General features: G+C 43.1%; 1 protein-coding gene and 1 pseudogene across 4 annotated transcripts; one reads left to right on the top strand and one right to left on the bottom strand.

Moving 5' to 3' along the window:
- Positions 1-8239: 8239 nt before the first annotated feature.
- Positions 8240-14662, bottom strand: LOC118373745 (uncharacterized). Of its 4 annotated transcripts, none has more exons than XM_052519580.1 (5): positions 14587-14662; positions 13138-13858; positions 12278-12298; positions 11912-12061; positions 8240-10187 (listed from the first exon to the last, which is right to left on the bottom strand). In XM_052519580.1, the coding sequence occupies exons 2-5, from the start codon at positions 13786-13788 to the stop codon at positions 9168-9170; spliced, it is 1842 nt and encodes a 613-aa protein (XP_052375540.1). In that variant the 5' UTR covers positions 13789-13858; positions 14587-14662; the 3' UTR covers positions 8240-9167. The 4 variants fall into 4 exon arrangements, with proteins under 4 accessions (XP_052375540.1, XP_052375542.1, XP_052375539.1 ...); XM_052519582.1 differs by lacking the exon at positions 14587-14662 and adding an exon at positions 14469-14550 and having other exon boundaries at positions 13138-13854; XM_052519579.1 differs by lacking the exon at positions 14587-14662 and adding an exon at positions 14469-14543.
- On the top strand, positions 14612-20093 carry LOC118373744 (RNA-binding protein with serine-rich domain 1-like; annotated as a pseudogene).
- Positions 20094-26821: the final 6728 nt, after the last annotated feature.

Here is a 26821-nt window from a genome sequence, read left to right as displayed (position 1 = left end):
AGCAGCACGGCCAGGTGGACTGGGGACAGCAAGGAGTTATCATGTCAGGTAGTCCTGGGGCATGGTCCTAGGGCTCAGGTCCTCCGCGAGAGAGAAAGGGAGAAAGTGAGAATTTGAGAGAGCACACTTAAATTCACACAGGACACCGAATAGGACAGGAGAAGTACTCCAGATATAACAAACTGACCCTAGTCCCCCAATACATAAACTACTGCAGCATAAATACTGGAGGCTGAGACAGGAGGGGTCAGGAGGTCAGGGGTCAGCACTCGTCCATACAGACCTTCTCCAGATCCTTCAGGTTTCGGGGCTGTCACTGGGCGAAACGGAAGTTCATCTCCCTCCAAAGATGATCTATTGGGTTCAGGTCTGGAGACTGGCTAGGCCACTTAGTTGCCCTGGCTGTGTGTTTCGGTCCGTGGTCATGCTGGAAGACCCAGCCACGACCTATCTTCAATGCTCTTACTGAGGGAAGGAGGTTGTTGGCCAAGATCTCACGATACATGGCCCCATCCATCCTCCCCACAATACGGTGCAGTTGTCCTGTCCCCTTTGCAGAAAAGCATCCCCAAAGATTTATGTTTCCACCTCCATGCTTCATGGTTGGGATGGTGTTCTTGGGGTTGTACTCATCCTTCTTCTTCCCCCAAACACGGCGAGTGGAGTTTAGACCAAAAAGCTCTATTTTTGTCTCATCAGAGCACATGACCTTCTTCCATTCCTCCTCTGGATCATGCAGATGGTCATATGCAAACTTCAGACGGGCCTGGACATGCGCTTGCTTGAGCAGGTGGACCTTGCGTGCGCTGCAGGATTTTAATACATGACGGTCCTGCCGTGTAGTTCTGGGCTGATCCCTCACCTTCCTCATGATCATTGATGCACCACGAGGTGAGATCTTGCATGGAGCCCCAGACCGAGGGTGATTGACCGTCATCTTGAACTTCTTCCATTTTCTAACAATTGCGCCAACAGTTTTTGCCTTCTTACCAAGCTGCTTGCCTATTGTCCTGTAGCCCATCCCATCCTTGTGCAGGTCTACAATTGTATCCCTGATGTCCTTACACAGCTCTCTGGTCTTGGCCTTTGTGGAGAGGTTGAAGTCTGCTTGATTGAGTGTGTGGACAGGTGTCTTTTATACAGGTAAAGAGTTCAAACAGGTGCAGTTAATACAGGTAATGAGTGGAGAAAAGGAGGGATCCTTAACTTCTTCGAGATAGGGGGCGCTCTTTTGATTTTTGGATAAAAAACGTTCCCATTTTAAACAAGATATTTTGTCACGAAAAGATGCTCGACTATGCGTGTAATCGACTATGTAATGTAACTTTGGAAAGAAAAAACTCTGACGTTTCCAAAACTGCAAAGATATTATCTGTGAGTGCCCCAGAACTAATGCTACAGGCGAAACCAAGATGAAGTTTCATACAGGAAATGCCCCAGATTCTGAAGGCGCTGTGTTCCAATGTCTCCTTATATGGCTGTGAATGCGCCAGGAATGAGCCTGCCCTTTCTGTCGTTTCTCCAAGGTGTCTGCAGCATTGTGACGTATTTGTAGTGTTATATAAATATATGTAAACATTCATATACATAGTTCATATATTATACAGCGCCAAGCCAAACCGCCTGACTATGTACCCCTGCTAAAACAGGAACTAGCTCACACAGCCAGCAATAAAACTACCCCCTAACACCTCTCCTCAGCTTTGCTGTCTTACGACTCCAGGAAACAAAGACATTCCATCGCATGAACACATACACCCAGCCATAGTAAACTGCCCTCTACCTCACGAATCCCTGACAAAAACATCTCCTAGAATAAACAACTCTTCTCCCCTGCTAATGGTCGGGTGCCCAGAACAGAAGACTGCTGTGCACCAATGGGGGCTTCTACTCTGGCTAGAGCGGGTCCGCCTCCAACCCTATGGGACCATTCAGAAGACGTCACAAGGCTATACCTACTTTATTCTATGTATAAAAATGAATGTAACCTCTGTATAAGTTCTCTTTTTCACCTGACCCCTCATCGGGTTATATGAACTAGATCCGTGCACGATGTAGAACAAGATATCTTTGACCAATAAACGGCCTTTTTGATACACCTGATTCCACTCTGTCCAGCGTCGTTGATCTGCATTCCCTCTCCAGTATGAAACACTAACAGTAGGCATATCATTGGAAGATTGAACATAAGAGACTACATTTACCAGGTGTCCGCCTGGTGTCCTGTGTCGAAATTATTGCGTAATCTCTAGGTCCATGCGCGTTCCATTTCTTCAGAAGAGAAAGGCAACTGCCACGAAGGATTTATCATCGATAGATATGTGAAAAACACCTTGAGAATTGATTCTAAACATCGTTTGCCATGTTTCTGTCGATATTATGGAGTTAATTTGGAAAAAAGTTCGCGTTTTAATGACTTAATTTTCGTTTTTTCTTACCCAAACGTGATGAAGAAAACGGAGCGATTTGTCAACACAAATAATATTTTTGTAAAAACTGAACATTTGCTATCTAACTGAGAGTCTCCTCATTGAAAACATCTGAAGTTCTTCAAAGGTAAATTATTTTATTTGAATGATTTTCTGGTTTTTGTGAAAATGTTGCATGCTGAATGCCAGGCATAATCCTATGCTAGGCTATCAATACTGTTACACAAATGCTTGTTTTGCTATGGTTGAGAAGCATATTTTGAAAATCTGAGATGACAGTGTTGTTAACAAAAGGCTAAGCTTGAGAGCTAGCATATTGATTTAATTTCATTTGCGATTTTCATGAATAGTTAACATTGCGTTATGGTAATGGGCTTGAGGCTGTAGTCACGATCCCGGATCCGGGATGGCTCGACGCAAGAAGTTAAAGAAAAATAACAGGTCTGTGAGAGATGGAATTCTTACTGGTTGGTAGGTGATCAAATACTTATGTCATGCAATAAAATGCAAATTAATTACTTAAAAATCATACAATGTGATTTTCTGGATTTTTGTTCTCTCAGGGTTGAAGTGTACCTATGATAAAAATGACAGACCTCTACATGCTTTGTAAGTAGAAAAACCTGCAAAATAGGCAGTGTATCAAATACTTGCTCTCCCCAATGTATGTATGTATGTATATATATATTGCTCAAAAAAATAAAGGGAACACTTAAACAACACAATGTAACTAAGTCAATCACACTTCTGTGAAATCAAACTGTCCACTTAGGAAGCAACACTGATTGACAATAAATTTCACATGCTGTTGTGCAAATGGAATAGATAACAGGTGGAAATTATAGGCAATTAGCAAGACACCCCCAATAAAGGAGTGGTTCTGCAGGTGGTGACCACAGACAACTTCTCAGTTCCTATGCTTCCTGGCTGATGTTTTGGTCACTTTTGAATGCTGGCGGTGCTTTCACTCTAGTGGTAGCATGAGACGGAGTCTACAACCCACACAAGTGGCTCAGGTAGTGCAGCTCATCCAGGATGGCATATCAATGTGAGCTGTGGCAAGAAGGTTTGCTGTGTCTGTCAGCATAGTGTCCAGAGCATGGAGGCGCTACCAGGAGACAGGCCAGTACATCAGGAGACGTGGTGGAGGCCGTAGGAGGGCAACAACCCAGCAGCAGGACCGCTACCTCCGCCTTTGTGCAAGAAGGAGCAGGAGGAGCACTGCCAGAGCCCTGCACAATGACCTCCAGCAGGCCACAAATGTGCATGTGTCTGCTCAAACGGTCAGAAAGAGACTCCATGGGGGTGGTATGAGCGCCCGACGTTCAGAGGTCGGGGTTGTGCTTACAGCCCAACACCGTGCAGGACGTTTGGCATTTGCCAGAGAACACCAAGATTGGCAAATTCGCCACTGGCGCCCTGTGCTCTTCACAGATGAAAGCAGGTTCACACTGAGCACATGTGACAGACGTGACAGAGTCTGGAGACGCCGTGGAGAACGTTCTGCTGCCTGCAACATCCTCCAGCATGACCGGGAGCCGCACAGCCCTCCATGTGCTCGCCAGAGGTAGCCTGACTGCCATTAAGTACCGAGATGAGATCCTCAGACCCCTTGTGAGACCATATGCTGGTGCGGTTGGCCCTGGGTTCCTCCTAATGCAAGACATTTACATTTACATTTAAGTCATTTAGCAGACGCTCTTATCCAGAGCGACTTACAAATTACAAAGACAATGCTAGACCTCATGTGGCTGGAGTGTGTCAGCAGTTCCTGCAAGAGGAAGGCATTGATGCTATGGACTGGCCCGCCCGTTCCCCAGACCTGAATCCATTTGAGCACATCTGGGACATCATGTCTCGCGCCATCCACCAACGCCACGTTGCACCACAGACTGTCCAGGAGTTGGCGGATGCTTTAGTCCAGGTCTGGGAGGAGATCCCTCAGGAGACCATCCGCCACCTCATCAGGAGCAAGCCCAGGCGTTGTAGGGAGGTCATACAGGCACGTGGAGGCCACACACACTACTGAGCCTCATCTTGACTTGTTTTAAGGACATTACATCAAAGTTGGATCAGCCTGTAGTGTGGTTTTCCACTTTAATTTTTGAGTGTGACTCAAATCCAGACCTCCATGGGTTGATAAATTTGATTTCCATTGATAATTGTTGTGTGATTTTGTTGTCAGCACATTCAACTATGTAAAGAAAAAAGTATTTAATAACAATATTTCATTCATTCCGATCTAGGATGTGTTATTTTAGTGTTCCCTTTATTTTTTTGAGCAGTATATATATATATATATATATATATATATATATATATATATATATATATATATGTGTGACTAGCAAGCGTACTTCTTAGTTCTAGGTAGCAAATATGGTTAACACTAACTAGCTAGAACTAGCTACTTTCTCTCCGTGAGCGGTACCAGTTATGAAAGGACACTTGAAACAAAGACTGCATTTACACAGGCAGCCCAATTCTGATCTTTTTCCACTATTTGGTCTTTTGACCAATCAGATCAGCTATTTTGCCAACAATTTGGCAAAAGATCAGAATGGGCGGCCTGTGTAAACTGAGCAAAAGTATTGCTTAGAAGTAAAGTTGTTTACTAACTGTTCTCAAGCTGGCTGGTGGCTAATTTAATCTTCTCCTTGTCCATTGATAAATTACATTGAACAAATGTGCAATAGATGTTCAATTGCTGTCTGCGCTCAGTGGGAAGCAATCACTATGTAGAACATTCAACTAGAAGATTTCATCAAAACTGTTATAAGCTTAAAGTGGAATTGACAGCATTTAGCAACATGAAATATTTGTAACACCTTTTTTAAATATTCTGACAAGCTAGTACTTAGATATGGTCATTTTTACATTATCATAAATGTATACAATGTTTGAGAATGACGTATAGTAAGGCATTTGTGAAAATAATATAGCAATAGTCGGAAAGCGGCGTGCGTTTGGACAATGAATAGACAGACACTGCATTAAATAAAACCGAATAAAAACGTCTGTCCTGTCCAGGATCGGATTCTACACAGACTGGTGCTCCATAGCCAATCAGAGCTACAGTAGGCCTATATGCAAATAAGCCAGTTGCCACAAGGCCCGTGTTTCCAACTTAGCGACTTTGTCGCTATATTTAGCGAGTATTCATAACCCTCTAGCGACAAATCTAGTGACTTTTTATGGTGTTATTGGAGACTGACATGAATGCGGGTGCTGTCCCAAAGCACTCACAGGCAGTCCAGTCCTCGCGCTGCAGTCAGAGCAGGAGATGCTCACCCCTCTGCATCCAGACTGCAAATGAATCGCGCACGTGCGGACAATTAACCTGAATTAGGGCCAGACTAGTTACCATCATTTTCTCACATTGCCATTGACATTTTATTCTATTGTCTCTTTTTGGTCCAGATTGTATACAAAAAAATGGTAAAAAAATTATGGTTAAAAATGTTGATGTTTTACTGTGACTTGTTGTAGGCTCCTAAGTGGACCATAAGGTTCAAAACCAAACCAAATTAAATTAAGATTTAAAAAAATTAAATAAGTAACTCTGCCAGTGTCTTTTTTTTGGTCACTTTCCGGTGTCTTTTTTTTGGTCACTTGCCGGTCACAAGCCGGGATAAAGGAGGAGGGTTGGAATTGTGACGTAACAAAAAAAAAATGAATAGACAGAAGAAAGTTCATTTGTAGTTCTAAACATATTTAAGGTTGTTTTTTACTCACTTTTTATCTCTCCCACAGCGTCCATCACAATTACATGCACATGGCCAATTATGCAAATTATGTGATGACGTAATTTAGCGACTTTTAGGACAGCCAATAGCTACTTTCCTTACTGAGGAGTTGGCAACACTGCAAGGGCCTGCATTCATTCACTTTGAACTTAACTATGTGTTTACAGGCAGGAGCAACAGCACGACTTTAGATCATTTGAACACATTCGCCAAAAGCCACTGAATGGATTTCTGCAAAAATTTAAATAGCACAGGAGTCCTCTTACATTAAGGAACTAAACAATAATTTTGATCAAACAGCCATGAAACTGTATTTTCGCTCTCCCTCAATTACCTATGCACATCAACAACTAATGCTAGACATAGTGAGATGAGCTAAAATCTAATGAGGGAACATTAGATAAACGCTCTCAAACTTTTTCAGCTAGTTGTCCGTCAAAATTGCCCTGATAAAAGTTGGGGAATAGTAGCCTGCTTGTCCTTCTGCAGCTTACCTGTCAATCCAAGCATGTCCCTACCCACGTTTTGACAACGGAATGGGAACTGGCCTGCCCACCCTTTTGATCGATGCCAAATATATTTGACAACTAAGAGATATGCTAACTGTGGATAACAGTCGTTGAAGTTCAGCATAGCTAGCTAACCAAATAACAGCTGCAGCATCTCTAGCGAAAAACAACATGAGGGGGGATTCGGTCACTCGCCCACTCCTCCAATGAAATCACGGACCAGACATTGACTATTTGTTTTTTGTTTTCTTCGTGCATCTGCAACCCAAACTGAAATATGGCCTTTTATAATGTCCACTTATGTACATAGGATGCTGTCGCAATTTAGCATATTAAAATCAGAGATAAATAATATTATTCTAGCCGTGGTACTATGATTGCAGAGATGTGCACAATATGCTGCAACCAATATCAAAAAGTATTAACTCCAAATGACAACTTAGCTTTGGATTGTTGTAACATTTAAACTTAAAACATGTTATTCCTTTTTTTGCACTGCAGCACTCAAAATACTGTATATTGTAGTTGAGTAGCCAGGTTACTGCTCAAATGTTGCTGTAATAGGCATACATGTAACTCTTTCGTGTTGTGTTTTGTTGAAGGTTTAGTTTTTTAGTTAATCATTGTCAAGCTTTAAAAACCCGAAGCCAGACTGCAACATTTGAGAAGCCTAGCCTGGACTGTGGCATGTCTGTCACTTCCCCCCACACTGCGCACTGTAAACCGGACACACCAAAGTGAGCACATCGGGCTATAATTTCAGAAAGTAAATGACAGCTCGACTCATTTACTCGCTTGTGTGTTCTATTCGGCCCGCGGGCCTTGTGTTTGCCACATGTACGATAGGCTATTAGCCACATTATGACTGAATTGGGATCATTGCTCTTGTATTGACATTCCCAGCCTTAGTGAGTCGTCCATTTTTGTTATATTAATTATTCATTGAACTGCATTCATATATTCTGCAAACAATGTACCAGACCAGCTAAAATATATAATTTGCAAATGACAGCTGTCATTTACAACCTGTTTTACCAAAAAATTAATTATTCATTGAACTGATACTGCAAACAATGTACCAGACCAGCTGATTTACAACCTGTAATTGAAAATTCATGAAACAATGTACCTGACCAGCTGCATCCCAAATGTTTTGGAGTATTGGTGAATTATATTAATTATGCATTGAAATTCACAAACAATGTACCAGACCAGCTGTCATTTACAACCTGATAGCAATATGTTTTGGACTACCAAAAAATGTATTGGTGAATTATATTAATTATTCATTGAACTGCATTGAAACTGCATTCATTTATATTCTGTATTGGTGAATTATATTAATTATGCAAACAATGCAAACAATTTAGAGGTCATGCATTTTTTAGTAAAATATAACCTATTTTTAAAAGGTCTTGTAAAGTTGGTTATGAAGCATGACTGGGAATTTGATATTTTTGACTGATATGATTGTCCGTTTGTCTCATATTTGCAAAGTAGTTAAAAGGCTATCAGTTCCACTGTAACACTGCCATAAATATGAATTACTTCCTAATTTGTTGGATATTATGTAGCACTTTATTCAAGTACATTTAGTTATGTACAGACAGGACATTCTGCACTTTAAGGCTGATCTAGCAGAAGGCAGCAGAGACCTTGCATTGGTAAAGAGTTTTATGCTCTGTAAAGACTGATGGCAACATAATCCAAATGCATTATTAAAACGATAAGACATGCTTCTTCTGTATTGCTCTTTGTGATTTGATAATAAGTGTAGATAGTCTCGAGGACAAATGTTCCTTTCAGAATGGACAATGAAGTGGTATTCATTTCGATGGGGATATTCACAGTTCTAAAAATAATGACACATACTTCAAAAACATAAGAAATCCCTTAAAAACCCAAGACATAACATGTACTGAAACATTTGGCTAAAGGAGAGGTAGTGGATAATTAAATGTACAAATGTGAACAGAGCAGAAGCAACTTTGGATTGAAACTATGGAACTGAACTCTATATGGGGTTGGTTTCCTAGACACCAATTTAAGCATAGTTCTGGACTAAAGCACCTTTTCCAGAATTTCCATTATACATTGAACATGCTTTTAAGTCTCGGACTAGGCTTAATCTGTGTCTAGAAAACTGTCCCTATAAGTCTGGATACGAGTGAACTAAAGCCTTACATGCTGACCACACCGCTTGCGTTTATATCCCAGGACAAATTAGCTAGCAATAGCAAGCTAGCTAACTAAATTGACATAAATGTTTAATTACATTTAACATTTAAGTCATTTAGCAGACGCTCTTATCCAGAGCGACTTACAAATTGGTGCATTCACCTTGCTTTTCGACCCATCCCCAAATGAATATAGTTGGTTCAGAGTTCGTTTTGATATTTCAACCTGCGTGCCCTGATTGCGTCTGGTGTGGGTGGACAAAATCAACATGCCCACGATGGCGCACGCACGGTCTGGTCAGCATGTTAGAGAGCCTCCACTTTAATGATGTTGAGCTGGGTTTCTTGTGGGGAGACTGTGATGTCTGAGTCCAGGTCAACAGAGGCCTGGGTGGGGGCCATGCAGTCTTGGAGAGCTCCCTCTGTGCTGGTGCTGGGACTGTCTGTACCTCTATAGGACTGTGTGTGTGACTGCGTGTATGTGGTGGCGTAAGACTGTGTGCATGAGGGCATGTGTGTTTGAGTGTGTGGCTGCTGTGTGTAGGCTGACGAGTAAGGCTGTGTGTGCGCCAGCGTGTATGTAGGGGTGTGTGTGAGCAGGAGGCTATCGGTGGTACTACTGCTGCTGCCCGTCTGGAAGCCGTTGATGCCATGGGGGCTCTGTCCGGACAGTTTGAAGGTCTCTATGGTCTCCAGACTGGAGCTGTCCATCCCGTTGTAGCTGGGCTGGGCCTGGCTGCACTGAGCATACCCTCCTTGGCTGAAGGGGAATGTGTCCTGGCAGTAGGAGGCAGAGCCTGAGGCAGGTAAGACTGGGGGTGGGGGAGTTTTGGGATGCTGTCGCTGCTGGTGGAGGCTGGTACAGGGTGCCTCCAGTCTGGAGGCCAGGGTCTGCAGGGTGCTGAGAATCTGCTTCTGGACCTGGGTCTGCTGGACCTGCTCCCTCTCCAGCCGGTACTGCTGCTCCACCAGCATGCGCACCGCCAGGCTCAGGCTGTGGATCTCAGAGCCCAGGGTCTGGACCTGCTCCTGGAGACCCCCACCTCCACCACCCCCTCCCCCGCATCTCCCTCCAGCCTCCTGGTGAGCTGCCTGCTGGGGGCTGGGGTTCCTGTCTCTCCTGAGAAGGCCCTGGTTCATGCTCCCAGGGCTTTGGAGGCGGATGACAGGGCTACTACCCTGGGAGGTGGGTGGTGGTGGGGGGTTGGGGAGCCGGATGCCCACACGGGGAGGAGTAGGGTGTGGGGAGCGGACAGCTTGGCCACCGACTCTCTGCTGGAACATCTGTCTGGGAACACTGCCTCCTTGCTGGCCATCCAAATTCCTCTGCAGAGTACAAGTCCATTGTAACATGGGTCAGTTGTAACAGGCTAAATATATAAAATTAAAACCTACTTAGAAAGATGTTCCATGTGCCAATGATTGGTTAGTCTTTACATAACTATGAAGTTTAATTTAAAAACAAATGTATCCATCAATCTTTGGTTTCATTGACAGATTTGTTTTGAGGCCATGTTTTAAAATATATTTTGCTGCCTCTCTATTTTCATTATTGACCTTTGGAACAATATCTATGTATCGACACATATTTTATCAGTAAGATCAGGCCTTTTGATTGGTATAGTTGATGACAATAATCATATTTTTCACAAGGCTCCCGTGACTGGGGTTAGTTGTTGTAACTCATTGTTACAACTTACCCCTTTACCTAAAATTATATAGCTTTTAAACACATTCACATATTTATATCAAATGTCACTTCTTTACAACAACTTTTGGCAATGCAACTATGATAAAACCTTTGAAAAAAATGAAAAAAACAATATATATTTTATTTGAACGCTAATGCTAAATTTAGTTTTATATATAGTCAGCTATTCAGTTTCTGGTTTCACTAAGACTAGGGTTGAGTTATTGTAGGTTTTGGGGAAGCTCCATATATCATCTCTCTTCTGTGGTGCCCAGTGTGATTAATTTCTCTTGTGGTCTGGTGTTCTCAGCAGAGGGGAAGAGCGAGATTTTTTTTGTTGTATTTACTTGTGACTATGGCATCTTACGTAGACACGTTCATTCGCTTTCCATCAGAGGAACTGTTAGAGTTATGTCCTAAGGAACAGCTGTTGAAGATTGCTTAACACTACAAGGTTGAAATTGGTGATAAATGTCAAATTCTTAGGTTGATATTGAAGGCCACTCTGGAGTGGTATTCTTGAAGTTATCACTGGGGCAGCTTCTGCCGAGGACTCGCCATCTCCCCATTTCATTACGATGGCGGCACCATCTGTTAGCCCTAGTATTCTTTTGAACAGCAGAAAGAACTGCTTCTGTTACAGCTAAAGTATGAAAAGGAGTTGCAATTTAAACAGGATTTGGAGCGTGCAAAAATAAAGCTGCAACAAGAGCGGCTTGAGTTGGTTAGGGAAGGAAAGATCTCAGGAGAGAGTTTGCTCTGGGAAGTTGACCCAGATTTACCTAGGGGTTGTTCCTCTTTTGGTCGTGCCCCGGACACATTTGATATTGTTGGAAACTTAGTTATTTTCATTGTTTGAACGTGTTGCTGATGCTAGGAGTTGGCCTGATTCTAACCGTCCTTGTTGGTCCCGGTTTTATGGGGGGTGACGACCACCCTCCCACTCTGTCTGCCAAATTCTTTGCTCTTGTTTTCCTTAATAGGATGTCGGTGGGAGCCCGGGAGGGTCGTCAGCGAAATGGGACACACCTGGGCTCGGGTGTGTCCCGGGATAAATACGCCTCTTCCCCATTCATTGAGACTCTCTCCATGCAGACAGTTAGACTTTGGTTGTGGCGGTTTGTTTGCTTTGGCACCTTTCAACACACCTCATCACATTTATGCACGCAACCACTCACACTACCGACTACACACACCATTGTTAATTGTATTTAGTTAAATTAATAAATATATTTTGTTATTCCTTATCTCCATGTTGTCTCCTTTTGTTAGGAACTTCTGAGCCGGTTTGTGACATTGAATCGGCACTATTTATAATAATTGTGTATATTATGGTGAGTTTCCTTCGCCTTGTACTCACCACTTGAGTAAGCCTCTGAGTGACTGGGTCATAGGACTGTGGTTGATCTGCTGCCACAGGTCTCTGAACATCAGAACCAGAAGCATTAGACTGTTCTCTTCTCAGCAGAGCTGCTACTTGCTGGTAGGACTGATAAGAAGAGTCTCTTATCTGGGGAAAAATAAAGATCCAATCAAAGCCTAGACATTACATGACCACAGTAATAACACCTCTCATGTGATCATTTGTTTCAACCCAGGGTTCAGAAAGTGGAAACATTTTGAAACGGAGTGTACCGTGTGGGTTACTACCTGAACATGTACAACAAAAATGCCATTTCTTTTACTGAAACATTTGAAAAGGATTGTAAAATTAGAGCCTGGTTACCAGTCTGTTTCTGCTACACTTCTACTCCTTGCCAATCATTGACATGCAAAATAAGAAGTGTACAAGGAGTGGAATGTTAGAAAAACAGGTTCTGGATGTTTATGTAAATGACACTGTTCTGAAAGATTTACACAAGCATGTAGACTCCACCATACTACAGCCCTTTATCGTCTTAGCTACGAGATCATCCCCAGGCTTTCAAACAGAGCGTGAGAAGCCTGAGCGGTATACTACAAAGCAGGATTAATGACTTAGTCAGCAACTTGAAATAACGTTGTATTTTTTTAGACAGATACGCTTGAAATGGGCATGATCTAATTGACAGACAAAAACATCTACATTTAGATTTCTTAATGAACCAGAAAGTCAGTTCTGGTTTATCAAAGCTAGCTGGCTAACTCATTGATCACACTTTGGAGTATTAGGGCTTCCGAAGCTATCCCCGGGCTAATTGTGCAGAGCGCATAAATGCCGAGGCTCGTTGATGAACTCAATGTGCTGTACTTAGTACAGGAACATAGGCCTAATAATATCCATTTGTACACTGCAAAATGACCTGAAGTAATCCCAAACCGATATTGTATTTGACAATATCAGAATAATGACATACCTCCATTACATTGAGACACTATCACATCTCTATTTATTGGTCTGAATATTTGGGAGCAAATTTTCTTAAATTTTTCTGAAATGTATATATTTTTTAATATAGAAAAACTGTAGGCCAAATACAATTGCTTGCGGCCTCAATTTGGCCCACCAATCACCTGTTACCAACCCTTTCTGTATATATCTACTCAAACTTGATGTCTCTGCACCCTTTTTGTCTTAGTGATCACACAACTATGAGATGTGCCTACCTTTGCTCTATGAGACAAAGCCTTATCCAGAAGCCTTTTGCGTGCTGCCAGTATGGGGTTAGTAGCTGGCGAGGGCGTGGCTCTCTTACGCATGTAGGCGCCTGTCACAGTCACAGCCGCTGCCCCTGCGGTTGGAAGACCCCTCTGTTGAGAGTTCTGAGCCAATGATGTGACACTGACAATCTGGATATCCTCATCCTCCTTCTTGTTCCCTTCCTCCGGTTTCTCTGTCCTGTTGCTCTGTCCTCTGCTGGCGCCTTCGCTTCCTGTCCCAGACGGCCCCTGACCCCTGACCTCAGGAGGATTGGAGCCAGGACACTGCTTGGCGAACTCTGACGCTGCAACATAGCCTGCGTGGCGTGACGCCTCCCTCAGTAGATTCCGTATTTGCTGGTCGTTCCAGCCCTCCCGGCTTCCACCATCTCCCCTCCCTGCTCCAACCCCAGGTGTGATCTGTGGGTCTGTGGCTGCAGCACTTTCACCACCCCTCTGAACCTTCTTCCTCTGGAACTCCTTGAGGTACAGGTAAATGGCCTGGGCAGACACCCGGATGTTCTCCAGCTCCAGCACCGCCTTGATCTTCCGGAAGCTCAGACCCGCCTGCCGCAGCTCCACCACCTTGCGCTTGGCAGCATCGTCCAGACGGCCCATGGTTGGTCACTCACTCCAGGCTGCTCCACTGGAAGAGCCCTTCTCCAATCGGGTCTTAGAAGTAGTCTAACTGTTGAGAGACAGAGAATTCACTTCTAACTGTAGTAAATAGGGCATTTGGAATTAGACTTTCAAACATAAATACATTAAGCTAGTGTAGTTAAATTGATCAGAAATCACACAGATGGCACCAATTCTATCACATAATTTTATTCACATGAAACCTCACATTGATAGCTAGACTGACATTAAAAGCAATTTAACTTGTGAAGGACAGGACTCCAGGCAAAATTGACTGATTATTTTTGGCAAAATACATAAATTATTAGCTAGATTTAGTAAGCTAAATAAACATAATACATAAGCCAATAGAACATGGCTGGCAGTGTATCCTAACCTCTGCCACAGACTTCCACCTGAACTAAGCTTGGATGCCGTAGCGTAGTCTATCTTCATTACTCCACCGGTACCAACAGTTTAGCCTCAACGTTGGGACAGTGTACTGTCCATTGTCTAGCAAGTAAATATTTTAGCTAGATAGCATCAAACCTGTCCCACAATGTGAACACATAGCCTAACGGTCCTACCTTAACGTTGAAAAAAGGAAATGATTTGATCTAAATAGATAACTAACGTGAGCTAGTTCTAGCTAAGAATATTTGATCGCGGTGCCAACTCACCTCAATACGATTCTGCACGTTTTCAGCTCATTTGAAAATGACCCATATTGTTTCCTTTAGTGTGCAAGCTAAATCGCTAGGGAAAACATACATTTTTAACAAGTAACTATTAACTAACCTTACTGGTAGAACCAGTGGCCGAGGGTTGATAGCTAGCTAAAGATTTTCGTATGAATGTTGACCAAAGAGAAACAGTGTAAAACGTCATTTATGCGACCACGTCATCATTACGCGTCAGATTTAGCACAGCGGAACGAGTGGTTGAGCCTGCATCCGACTCGAACGAAATGTACGTATTATGGGTTTATATAACTATTTCTATTCCATGTTATGATCTTCTCAATGTTGACAATTTTGGCATTACATTAGATACATTTTAATGCTTGAGCTACATAAACAGAGCAGGGCACAACGTTGCTAATTAGCTATCGTTTCTGGCCTCGCTTGTTCTATGAATGGAGGAAGGCAATGGCGGTAGCATAAACGCAACATATAAACAGTTAGAGTTTGAAGATGAGGAACTTAATAATAATGCTGTTCTTAATTTACATATTTTTTTCACTTACTTAGGGCACCGTCACCCACAAAGCGTAAGGAGGAGGAAAAGTCAAAGGACAGGGGAAAAGAGAAGACTGCCACAAAGGAAGGGGGGGACAAGGAGAGAGGCAGGGAGAAGGGCCACAAACGACGCAGTGCATCCACTGGGAGCAGCAGCAGGTGAGATGCCCCCAATTGCTCTTTCAGACTCTGTACAGTCTTTAACTACCTCAACAACATCCGCAAACAGTGCTTTAGGACACACTAGCTAGGTCTTTTCACGCTAAACCAAGCTGGAATGCCCTATGTTCCAAAGTGGGCCAAGAGGTTAATTGGACATGAATTTCAGATGGTACTTCCCTGTTTTACTCAGTTTCCTTCGATTGTGTGCCTAATGAACACAACCCTTGTTGCTGGCCTGTTTGTGTATGTATATCTTACTACCCAGCTCCAGCAGCAGCTCTGGCTCCAGCTCTGGTTCCTCCAGCGGCTCTAGTTCCTCTGGCACCAGCCGCTCTGGGTCTTCCCGGTCCAGCTCCTCCAGCTCATCTAGTTCCTCTGGGTCACCCGACCCGGCCGCCGCCGCCACGACAACCGTCGCCGCTCCCGCTCCGCGTAAGTACCAGCTGATACATTGTGATTGTGGTCCTAAACAGTGTCTATTCATTGGGAAATTCCCTGGGTTCACATAGTATTTGAAATGGTCCAAATGTTTTATCTTCATCTAGGACAATGGAACCAGTGGCACACACTGAACGTAGTTGAAATATGTCAAATACTATTTGAACCCTAGGTCTGGTTGAGCATGCCGTTTATCATGATCAAAATGGTTCAGTTGTGGGAAAAACTACAAGTTTGTCCCGCTTTAAATAGTGTCTCTTCACTTTGTAAACTCTCATGGTTTTGTAATGACTGTCCATTGTGCTACAGGTCCAAAACACAGAAGAAGGGAGATGACAAGGAGCGAAGGAGAAGGAGCCCGAGCCCCAAGCCCACCAAAGTTCACTTAGGAAGACTGACCAGAAATGTGACCAAGGTGAGGGACTACACGACACGGCTGTTGACATGGGGCGGGGGGCGGCAGGGTAGCCTAGTGGTTAGAGCGTTGGACTAGTAACTGAAAGGTTGCAAGTTCAAGTCCCCGAGCTGACCTGTCGTTCTACCCCTGAACAGGCAGTTAACCCACTGTTCCTAGGCCGTCATTGAAAATAAGAATTTGTTCTTAACCTTGATGACAGTTTTGCATACGCTTGGCGTTCTCTCAACCAGCTTCACCTGGAATGCTTTTCCAACAGTCTTGAAGGAGTTCCCACATATGCTGAGCACTTGTTGGCTGCTTTTCCTTCACTCTGCGGCCGGGCTCATCCTAAACCATTTCAACTTTTTGAGGTCGTGTGATTGTGGAGGCCAGGTCATCTGATGCAGCACTCCACTCTCCTTGGTAAAATAGCCCTTACACAACCTGGAGGTGTGTTGGGTCATTATCCTGTTGAAAAATGAATGATACTATCACTTAGTCCAAACCAGATGGCATGGCATATCGCTGCAGAATGCTGTGGTAGGTAGCCATGCTGGTTAAGTGTGCCTTGAATTATAAATAAATCACTGACAGTGTCACCAGCAAAGCACCATCACACCACCTCCTCCATGCTTCACGGTGGGAAATACACATGCAGAGATCATCAGTTCACCCACACCGCATCTCACAAAGACAAGGCGGTTGGAACCAAAATTCTCAAATTTGGACTCCAGACCAAAAGACAAATTTCCATCGGTTTAATGTCCATTGTTTGTGTTTCTTGGCCCAAGCAAGTATCTTCTTATTGGTGTCCTTTAGTAGTGGTTTCTTTGCAGCAATTTCGACCATGAATGCCTGATTCACACAGTCTCCTCTGAACAGTTGATGTCGAGATGTCTGTTACTTGAACTCTGAAGCAGTTATTTGGGCTGCAACCTGAAGTGCAGTTAACTCTAATGAACTTATCCTCTGCAGCAGAGGTAACTCTGGGTCTTCCTTTCCTGTGGCGGTTCTCATGAGAGCCAGTTTCATCACAGTGCATGATGGTTTTTACGACTGCGCTTGAAGAAACGTTCAAAGTTCTTGAAATGTTCTGTATTGACTGACCCTCATGTCTTAACATAATGATGGACTGTTGTTTCTCTTTGCTTTTATGAGCTGTTCTTGACATAATATGGACTTGGTCTTTTACCAAATATATATCTTCTGTATATCCCCCTACCTTGTCACAACACAGCTGATTGGCTCAAACACATTAAGAAGGAAAGAAATTCTGCAAATTAACTTTTAACAAGGCACACCTGTTATTTGAAGTGCATTCCAGTTGACTACTTCATGAAGCTGGTTGAGAGAATGCCATGGGTGTGCAAAGCTGTCATCGAGGGTGGCTATTTGAAGAATCTCAAATATATATCTATATATTTATTTTTGTACTTTTTTTGATTACTTTTTTTTTTGGTTACTACATGATTCCATATGTTATTTCATAGTTTTGATGTCTTCACTATTATTCTACAATGACAAATAGTAAAAATAAATAAGAAGCCATGAATGAGTAGGTGTTCGAAAACTTTATATATTGATATTTTGGGATATGTAAAATATATTTCACAGCGGTTTAGATGGTACACTGATTCTCTACATTATAGCCTACATTGCTTGTTTTGTCACAAACTGAAATTAGTTGATCATTTTAGTATTTTAGCAACTATGTATAGCAGAGTGATTTCTACATATTGAGCCTTAAAGTAAAAGTGTACTTATTCTCTTTGAATGAGTTGTATGTCGAGACCATGCCATCAGAGATACATGTTGGAAGTCCATTTTTATCTTCTGTTCAACAGGACCACATCCAGGAGATCTTTGCCACCTACGGCAAGATCAAGATGATTGACATGCCAGTGGAGAGGCTCCACCCAAACCTGTCCCGGGGCTACGCCTATGTGGAGTTCGAGACTCCAGAGGAGGCCCAGAAGGCCCTGAAACACATGGATGGTGGTACGAGGGCATCTTGGGCATGTTCATTAGGCCACAGCGTAGTAGAATGTTTTGCAAATGAAAATGAGCAATTCTTATTGGACATGTTCAGATGGTTCCTCTTGGTTTCCGGTCGTTTTGTGCCTACTGAACACAATCTTGTAGACTGTAACAATAACAGACCTGGTACATAGTTTTTGAGCTACAAGTAATACATTCCGATTGTAGCCAATTAAACCTGGCTGTTGCACAAACAGCACATGACTGGAGATTAGCTGTGAGAGGCTTTTTCATTTTCTCCCAGTCGATGCATGACTCACGAAGGGTAAACGCTGAAAGTTGTTTGTGCTAGTCTGTGATGCCATCTTCCGGTGGAGCAGCTAAAAACCTACAATGACGGCGTTGTTTCATGCGAACGCTACGTCCCCAATGTATCATCTCAGTGCAGAGCCTAACCCCTTGTACTGCTGGCTAACCCCTTGTACTGCTGGCTAACCCCTTGTACTGCTGGCTAACCCCTTGTACTGCTGGCTAACCCCTTGTACTGCTGGCTAACCCCTTGTACTGCTGGCTAACCCCTTGTACTGCTGGCTAACCCCTTGTACTGCTGGCTAACCCCTTGTACTGCTGGCTAACCCCTTGTACTGCTTTGTGTCAGTCTGAAATCTCAATGTCCTGGAGTTTATATACATTTTAACAGATGTTTCTAGTATGACTGAGGTTTGTGCATCTTTCTGTTGTTCCCAGGTCAGATTGATGGTCAGGAGATCACCACCTCTGCCGTGTTGGCTCCAAGGATACGCCCTCCCCCTCGTAGACAGTCACCCCCACGCAGAATGCCCCCACCTCCCCCCATGTGGCGCCGCACCCCACCTCGCATGAGGAGAAGGTCAGTGTTGGCCCTGGTCTGATGGCCCGAGACCTGGTGGGTCTGATGGCCCTGGTGGGTCTGATGGCCCGAGCCCTGGTGGGTCTGATGGCCCTGGTGGGTCTGATGGCCCTGGTGGGTCTGATGGCCCTGGTGGGTCTGATGGCCCGAGCCCTGGTGGTCTGATGGCCCGAGCCCTGGTGGCCCTGGTGGGTCTGATGGCCCGAGCCCTGGTGGGTCTGATGGCCCTTGTGGGTCTGATGGCCCGAGCCCTGGTGGGTCTAATGGCCCGAGCCCTGGTGGGTCTAATGGCCCGAGCCCTGGTGGGTCTAATGGCCCGAGCCCTGGTGGTCTGATGGCCCGAGCCTTGGTGGCCCTGTTGGGTCTGGTGTTATAGTACAATACTGCTAACAAATACTTGGTTCAATCACCAATTTCAACAGTAATTTGAATCCCCAATCTGACCTACTGTCCTGAGAACATTACTGTAGTGTTTAATTCTCTACTCCTAGTGCCTCTCTAGCTCCTTGTGGTGTAATATGTTGACCTGTTGATAGTTTCTTCAAATGACGCAAAATGACGCAATATATAGGTACTTTACCCGCTACACTCGCATTAACATCTGCTAACCATGTGTATGTGACAAATAAAATTTGATTTGAAGTGATGCTTTGTTTACCTGCAGGTCTCGGTCACCAAGGAGACGGTCCCCGGTGCGCCGACGCTCCAGGTCCCCGGGGCGCAGACGTCATCGTTCCGCTCCAGTTCCAACTCCTCACGGTAGAGGAACAACGCTATCCCCCTGCCCGCCCACCCCAACAACCCAGGTGAATGTATTTTCCATGATTTCTTGCATCCTTTCTCTACCTTAAAATGCATTGGAGGACAAAATCGGAATGTTCCTTCTCATCCAATGTGCTTTGAGGTGGCGAGAAGAGAGGATGAAAGGAATCAAGGAAATACAATTGAGCTTGTACCTAAAAATAATTTTTCTGAAGTGAACAGTCTAGTTGTTTTGTTTGTCTCATTACGCTTTTCCAGTTTTCATTTTAAGGTTCCCAAACAGTCGTTCAGATTACTTGTTGATCGTCATGTCCTTTGTTATCCAATCAGAGCTCAGGCTTTGTTTTAGTACTAATGATTTGCTCAAGATGTGTAGCCTGTCTTTTTACCACCGTGTACTGATTTTGTACATGCTTTGAAAATAAAAAGGAAGAAACTTCAACCTCAAAATGTTTGTCAATTTCTGTGGCTTCTTTAAATCTATATGCCAGCCTAAGTTTATTGACTAGCTAGAGGCACATTTCTATATTTCGCCATATAAGAAAAACATACACACATTTAAAAACAGTACACTACTTGTCCTTTTATGAATAAAAAAGTATAGCACAAGTAGCTGTGTTTCTTTTGAACACTTTACACATTTTTGGATGACACTAGTGTAGGAGCAGTGTCATTTCATACAAGCGCACTTGTTTCTACAGTTCCTTGCCTCCGATCCTAGAGAGGACATGAGGAAGGGAGAATATCTCATTGAGATTTTCCGAATCGTTAGTGTAGTAAAGTTTAAACTTCTCCAGCAGAGGGCACTATCTTCACATACGGGTGGCAGGTAGCCTAGTGGTTAGAGCAGTTGGACGAGTAACAGGTTTCAAGATCGAATCCCTGAGCTGACATGGTAGAAATCTGTCGTTCTCCCCCTGAACAAGGCAGTTCCTAGGCCGTCATTGAAAATCATTTGTTCTTAACTGACTTGCCTAGTTAAATAAAATGTAAATAAATATACAAGTGGTTTATTTTATGCCAGCTGGGTATTCAGTCGAGCGCAGAACGGTTTGTACCATTCAACAGTCTTACTGGTATGTTTGCTCTTGTTCAGTGGGTGTGACCGGATGTGACCTGTTCGATATGGGTGTGACCATTGGAATCTCAAAACGTATGCAGCATGTCATACTAAATCGCCCTCTGGGCTATATAATCACATCGTTCTTCAACTGATCGTTCAGAACCGTCCGTTATTGTTATTTGGGAAAAGCCTTCTTATGCTCTGCAACAACATAAAACAGGTTATTTTGAAAACATGTATTTATTCTGACATGAACACATCTAAATGTATGGTGCACATGGCACAGTACATTTCAGGCTATTGATACATTGATATGATAAAGATGGACCTCTAGGCCAGACTTACATCACAAACACAGCCTTTTATCACTCATCTCTGTGATTTTTATTATTTTACCACTGTTTTACTGCTAGTGTTTAACTGTAGGACGTGAGGCTTGTTGCTCTGAGGTTTAGTTTCTGCAAGAGACTAGAGAACATGAGGGTGTTGCCAATCATTATCGCTGTGTTCAATGGCGATTTTAGCAGATAAATCTTAGTTGGGCAAACTCAACTTTTTTTTAGATGCATATCACTACAAGGTGACAAACGTTTATCCCCAAACTGTTAGGGCCTACATTAAGCTGTCCCAAACTGTTAGGGCCTACATTAAGCTGTCCCAAACTGTTAGGGCTGTCCCAAACTGTTAGAGCCTACATTAAGCTGTCCCAAACTGTTAGGCCTACATTAAGCTGTCCCAAACTGTTAGGGCCTAATTAAGCTGTCCCAAACTGTTAGACATTAAGCTGTCCCAAACTGTTAGGGCCTACATTAAGCTGTCCCAAACTGTTAAGGCCTACATTAAGCTGTCCCAAATTGTTAGGGCCTAGATTAAGCTGTCCCAAACTGTTAGGGCCTACATAAAGCTGTTCCAACAGCAGAGCTTTCTTTTTCAGCACCATGGAGTGAATCCTTACCACCACTACACCTGGCCATCAGCGAAACCTTTCACCCTCAGAACTTAGCCTACTGTTCTGACTTGGTGGTGCACAGGTAGCCTATGACACGTCGACAGATCTCCCACCAGCCTTCCAAGACCCCCACCCCCACAATTCTCCAAGAACTACCCCGTAACCATCCAATACCCCGCCCCCCCGACAATCCCACCACCGAGAATTTAAAAAATAATAATAATAATTCCATTCCCCACCCTCAAGACCTTTCCTCAATGCACCAACAACCAACAATATGGACAAAAGAGAAAAAAGACAAAGACGAAGGAAAACAGAAAACATCAAAGGACAACAAACATCATAACAGCAAGGCAAACTGAATATGTTTGAGTTTTGTATGGCAATATTTACATGTGTGTGTGTCCGTGTATGTGTGCATTTGAATGAGAGTGTGTATACTGCATGTGTACAAACACCTGCATAGCATCAGCCTCAGGCATGCCTGTATTATCTGTAACCACTGCCCCTCAGTGTCATTCAAACATATTTTTGTTATGTTTGATTTTGACTTTATTTTTAAAAAACTTAGATTTTGTCATGTTGTTTATTGTGCTGACAGTTTCTGTTACGGACAAGGCTGCTATTACAGGGTTTAGCAACAGGATGTGAAGCTGCTCTGAGGTTTCCTTTCTGCAACAGACTGGACAGAACATGATGGTGTTGCCAATCATTATTGTTGTGCTGCAGAGTGCTGACCACAGAAGACATGAAACACCAAGGATTTGTAACCACCTTATGGTTGAGGCATCTCAGAAAATCAAGGTATAACACCAACAATTATCCTGTCAAGACTAACTATATTACATTAACTGATGGCATATTGGATGCAACAATATAACATTTACAACATCAATGTTGTGGCTTAACTGTTTCAATCTTCTCACTTGTTTGTGTTAATATAATATATCCTCTTATAACCATATCAACCTGATGTTAATAATGTCTCTTTTTTGTTCCACATTGCTCAATAACTATTAGGTATTTTTTAACCTTTATTTTACTAGGCAAGTCAGTTAAGAACAAATTCTTATTTTATTTTATTTCAACTTTTTCCTGTGGACTGTTGTTCCTGTCCCGTCCAAAACTTGACTCTAGAAACTCACTCCATTCCTGCCAGAATCCCACGGTACCCACAAGATCCGCGGGAGTCCTGATCCCGTGTCAACCTCTACTCCATAGCCTCACAACCTGTCTAATGAATGCTGTTCCCGTGTCAACCTCTACTCCATAGCCTCACAACCTGTTCCCGTAATGAATGCTGTTCCCCGTGTCAACCTCCTACTCCATAGCCTCACAACGTGTCTAATGAATGCTGTTCCCGTGTCAACCTCTACTCATAGCCTCACAACGTGTCTAATGAATGCTGTTCCCGTGTCAACCTCTACTCCATAGCCTCACAACCTGTCTAATGAATGCTGTTCCCGTGTCAACCTCTACTCCATAGCCTCACAACCTGTCTAATGAATGCTGTTCCCGTGTCAACCTCTACTCCATAGCCTCACAACGTGTCTAATGAATGCTGTTCCCGTGTCAACCTCTACTCCATAGCCTCACAACGTGTCTAATGAATGCTGTTCCCGTGTCAACCTCTACTCCATAGCCTCACAACGTGTCTAATGAATGCTGTTCCCGTGTCAACCTCTACTCCATAGCCTCACAACGTGTCTAATGAATGCTGTTCCCGTGTCAACCTCTACTCCATAGCCTCACAACGTGTCTAATGAATGCTGTTCCCGTGTCAACCTGTTCCCATGTCAAAAGTGGTATTATAAAGTGGAATAAAGTTCATGTACAGTAAATAATGATATGTTTTCAAGCAGCCCTACCCATTTCCCTGCATGCCGGGAAAATTTAAGCTAAGTTAAAAATTAAGCAAGTTAAGTTAACAACTAAACTTTAATACAATATTTTGAAAAACAGTTTAACACAAATTAAAGTCTTTATATATATATATACACACACACAGTGGGAGAACAAGTATTTGATACTTTTATTTATTTCACCTTTATTTAACCAGGTAGGCAAGTTGAGAACAAGTTCTCATTTACAATTGCGACCTGGCCAAGATAAAGCAAAGCAGTTCGACAGATACAACGACACAGAGTTACACATGGAGTAAAACAAACATACAGTCAATAATACAGTATAAACAAGTCTATATACGATGTGAGCAAATGAGGTGAGATAAGGCAAAAAAGGCCATGGTGGCAAAGTAAATACAATATAGCGAGTAAAACACTGGAATGGTAGATTTGCAATGGAAGAATGTGCAACGTAGAAATAAAAATAATGGGGTGCAAAGGAGCAAAATAACTACATTAATTAAATACAGTAGGGAAAGAGGTAGTTGTTTGGGCTAAAATATAGGTGGGCTATGTACAGGTGCTGCTCTGACAGTTGGTGCTTAAAGCTAGTGAGGGAGATAAGTGTTTCCAGTTTCAGTGCTTTTTGTAGTTCATTCCAGTCATTGGCAGCAGAGAACTGGAAGGAGAGGCGGCCAAAGAAAGAATTGGTTTTGGGGGTGACTAGAGAGATATACCTGCTGGAGCGTGTGCTACAAGTGGGAGATGCTATGGTGACCAGCGAGCTGAGATAAGGGGAGACTTTACCTAGCAGGGTCTTGTAGATGACATGGAGCCAGTGGGTTTGGTGACGAGTATGAAGCGAGGGCCAGCCAACGAGAGCGTACAGGTCGCAATGGTGGGTAGTATATGGGGCTTTGGTGACAAACGGATTGCACTGTGATAGACTGCATCCAATTTGTTGAGTAGGGTATTGGAGGCTATTTTGTAAATGACATCGCCAAAGTCGAGGATTGGTAGGATGGTCAGTTTTACAAGGGTATGTTTGGCAGCATGAGTGAAGGATGCTTTGTTGCGAAATAGGAAGCCAATTCTAGATTTAACTTTGGATTGGAGATATTTGATATGGGTCTGGAAGGAGAGTTTACAGTCTAACCAGACACCTAAGTATTTGTAGTTGTCCACGTATTCTAAATCAGAGCCGTCCAGAGTAGTGATGTTGGACAGGCGGGCAGGTGCGGGTAGCGATCGGTTGAAGAGCATGCATTTAGTTTTACTTGTATTTAAGAGCAATTGGAGGCCACGGAAGGAGAGTTGTATGGCATTGAAGCTTGCCTGGAGGGTGGTTAACACAGTGTCCAAAGAAGGGCCAGAAGTATACAGAATACAGGTTTTGCAGGTTTTCCTACTTACAAAGCATGTAGAGGTCTGTAATTTTTATCATAAGTACACTTCAACTGTGAGAGGCGGAATCTAAAACAAAAATCCAGAAAATCACATTGTATGATTTTTAAGTAATTAATTTGCATTTTATTGCATGACATAAGTATTTGATCACCTACTCACCAGTAAGAATTCCGGCTCTCACAGACCTGTTCGTTTTTCTTTAACCTCTTAAGTCGACCCGACACGCATGCGTCCCATCTAGCCATTTGGAAATGCAAATGCGCTACGCTAAATGCTAATAGCACTCGTTAAAACTCAAACGTTCATTAAAACACACATGGAGGGTACTGAATTAAAGCTACACTCGTTGTGAATCCAGCCAGATTCTTAAAATGCTTTTCGGTGAAAGCATGAGAAGCTATTATCTGATAGCATGCAACACCCCGAAATACCTGAAGGGGACGTAAACAAAATAATTAGCATAGCCGGCGCTACACAAAACGCAGAAATAAAATATAAAACATTCATTACCATTACCTTTGTGATCTTCTTTGTTGGCACTCCTAGATGTCCCATAAACATCACTATTGGGTCTTTTTTCGATTAAATCGGTCCATATATACCCTAAATATCGATCTATGAAAAGTGCAAGACTCCCCTGTGTTATTGACTTGTTAATTGTTTACTCCATGTGTAACTCTGTGTTGTCTGTTCACACTGCTGTGCTTTATCTTGGCCAGGTCGCAGTTGCAAATGAGAACTTGTTCTCAACTAGCCTACCTGGTTAAATAAAGGTGAAATAAATCAAATAAAAATAAAGTGTGTGATACAGGAAAAAAGACCGTTTTAAAACGCATAGCGTCATTTTTTTAAATGAAAAAGTTGACGATAAACTTTCAAAAACACTTCGAAATGCTTTTGTAATCCAACTTTAGGTATTAGTAAACGTTAATAATCTATCAAATTGATCACGGGCGATGTGTATTCAATAGCTCCACGTCTTGAAATCATGTTCGGAAATTTCTCATCCAAAACATCCTGTCGGAGACGGAAGGAATGGGCTCTCTCACTCGTTTGACCAAGAAACAAAGGCCAGGCAATTGACAAGACTGGCGGCATCGTGTGGAAGCTGTAGGACTTGCAATCTCAGCCCCATGTCATTTGGTTTCCCATAAACAATACATGCAAGTGGCGCATTGATACTTTTTCCAGTTTTCAGTGATCAGTTTTTCTTGCGCTTTTCGATGAAACGCAGGCTCTGTTATAGTCACAGCCGTGATTTAACCAGTTTAGAAACGCCAGAGTGTTTTCTATCCACACATACTAATCATATGCATATACTATATTCCTGGCATGAGTAGCAGGACGCTGAAATGTTGCGCAATTTTTAACAGAATGTTCGAAAAAGTAGGGGGTAGACTTAAAGGTTTTAAGAAGCCCTCCTGTTCTCTACTCATTACCTGTATTAACTGCACCTGTTTGAACTCGTTACCTGTATAAAAGACACCTGTCCACACACTCAATCAGGTGTCCTGTCCAGACTCAACCTCTCCACAATAGCCAAGACCAGATAGCTATGTAAGGACATCTGGGATAAAATTGTAGACCTGCACAAGGCTGGGATGGGCTACAGGACAATAGGCAAGCAGCTTGGTGAGAAGGCAACAACTGTTGGCGCAATTATTAGAAAATGGAAGAAGTTCAAGATGACGGTCAATCACCCTCGGTCTGGGGCTCCATGCAAGATCTCACCTCGTGGGGCATCAATGATCATGAGAAGGTGAGGGATCAGCCCAAAACTACGGCAGGACCTGGTCAATGACCTGACGAGCTGGGACCACAGTCTCAAAGAAAACCATTAGTAACACACTATGCCGTCATGGATTAACTAATCTGCAGCGCACGCAAGGTCCCCCTGCTCAAGCCAG

The sequence above is a fragment of the Oncorhynchus keta genome, chromosome 5 (genome assembly GCF_023373465.1).
Source record: "Oncorhynchus keta strain PuntledgeMale-10-30-2019 chromosome 5, Oket_V2, whole genome shotgun sequence".
NCBI lineage: Eukaryota > Metazoa > Chordata > Actinopteri > Salmoniformes > Salmonidae > Oncorhynchus > Oncorhynchus keta.
This window is presented reverse-complemented; position numbering and strand designations above follow the sequence as displayed.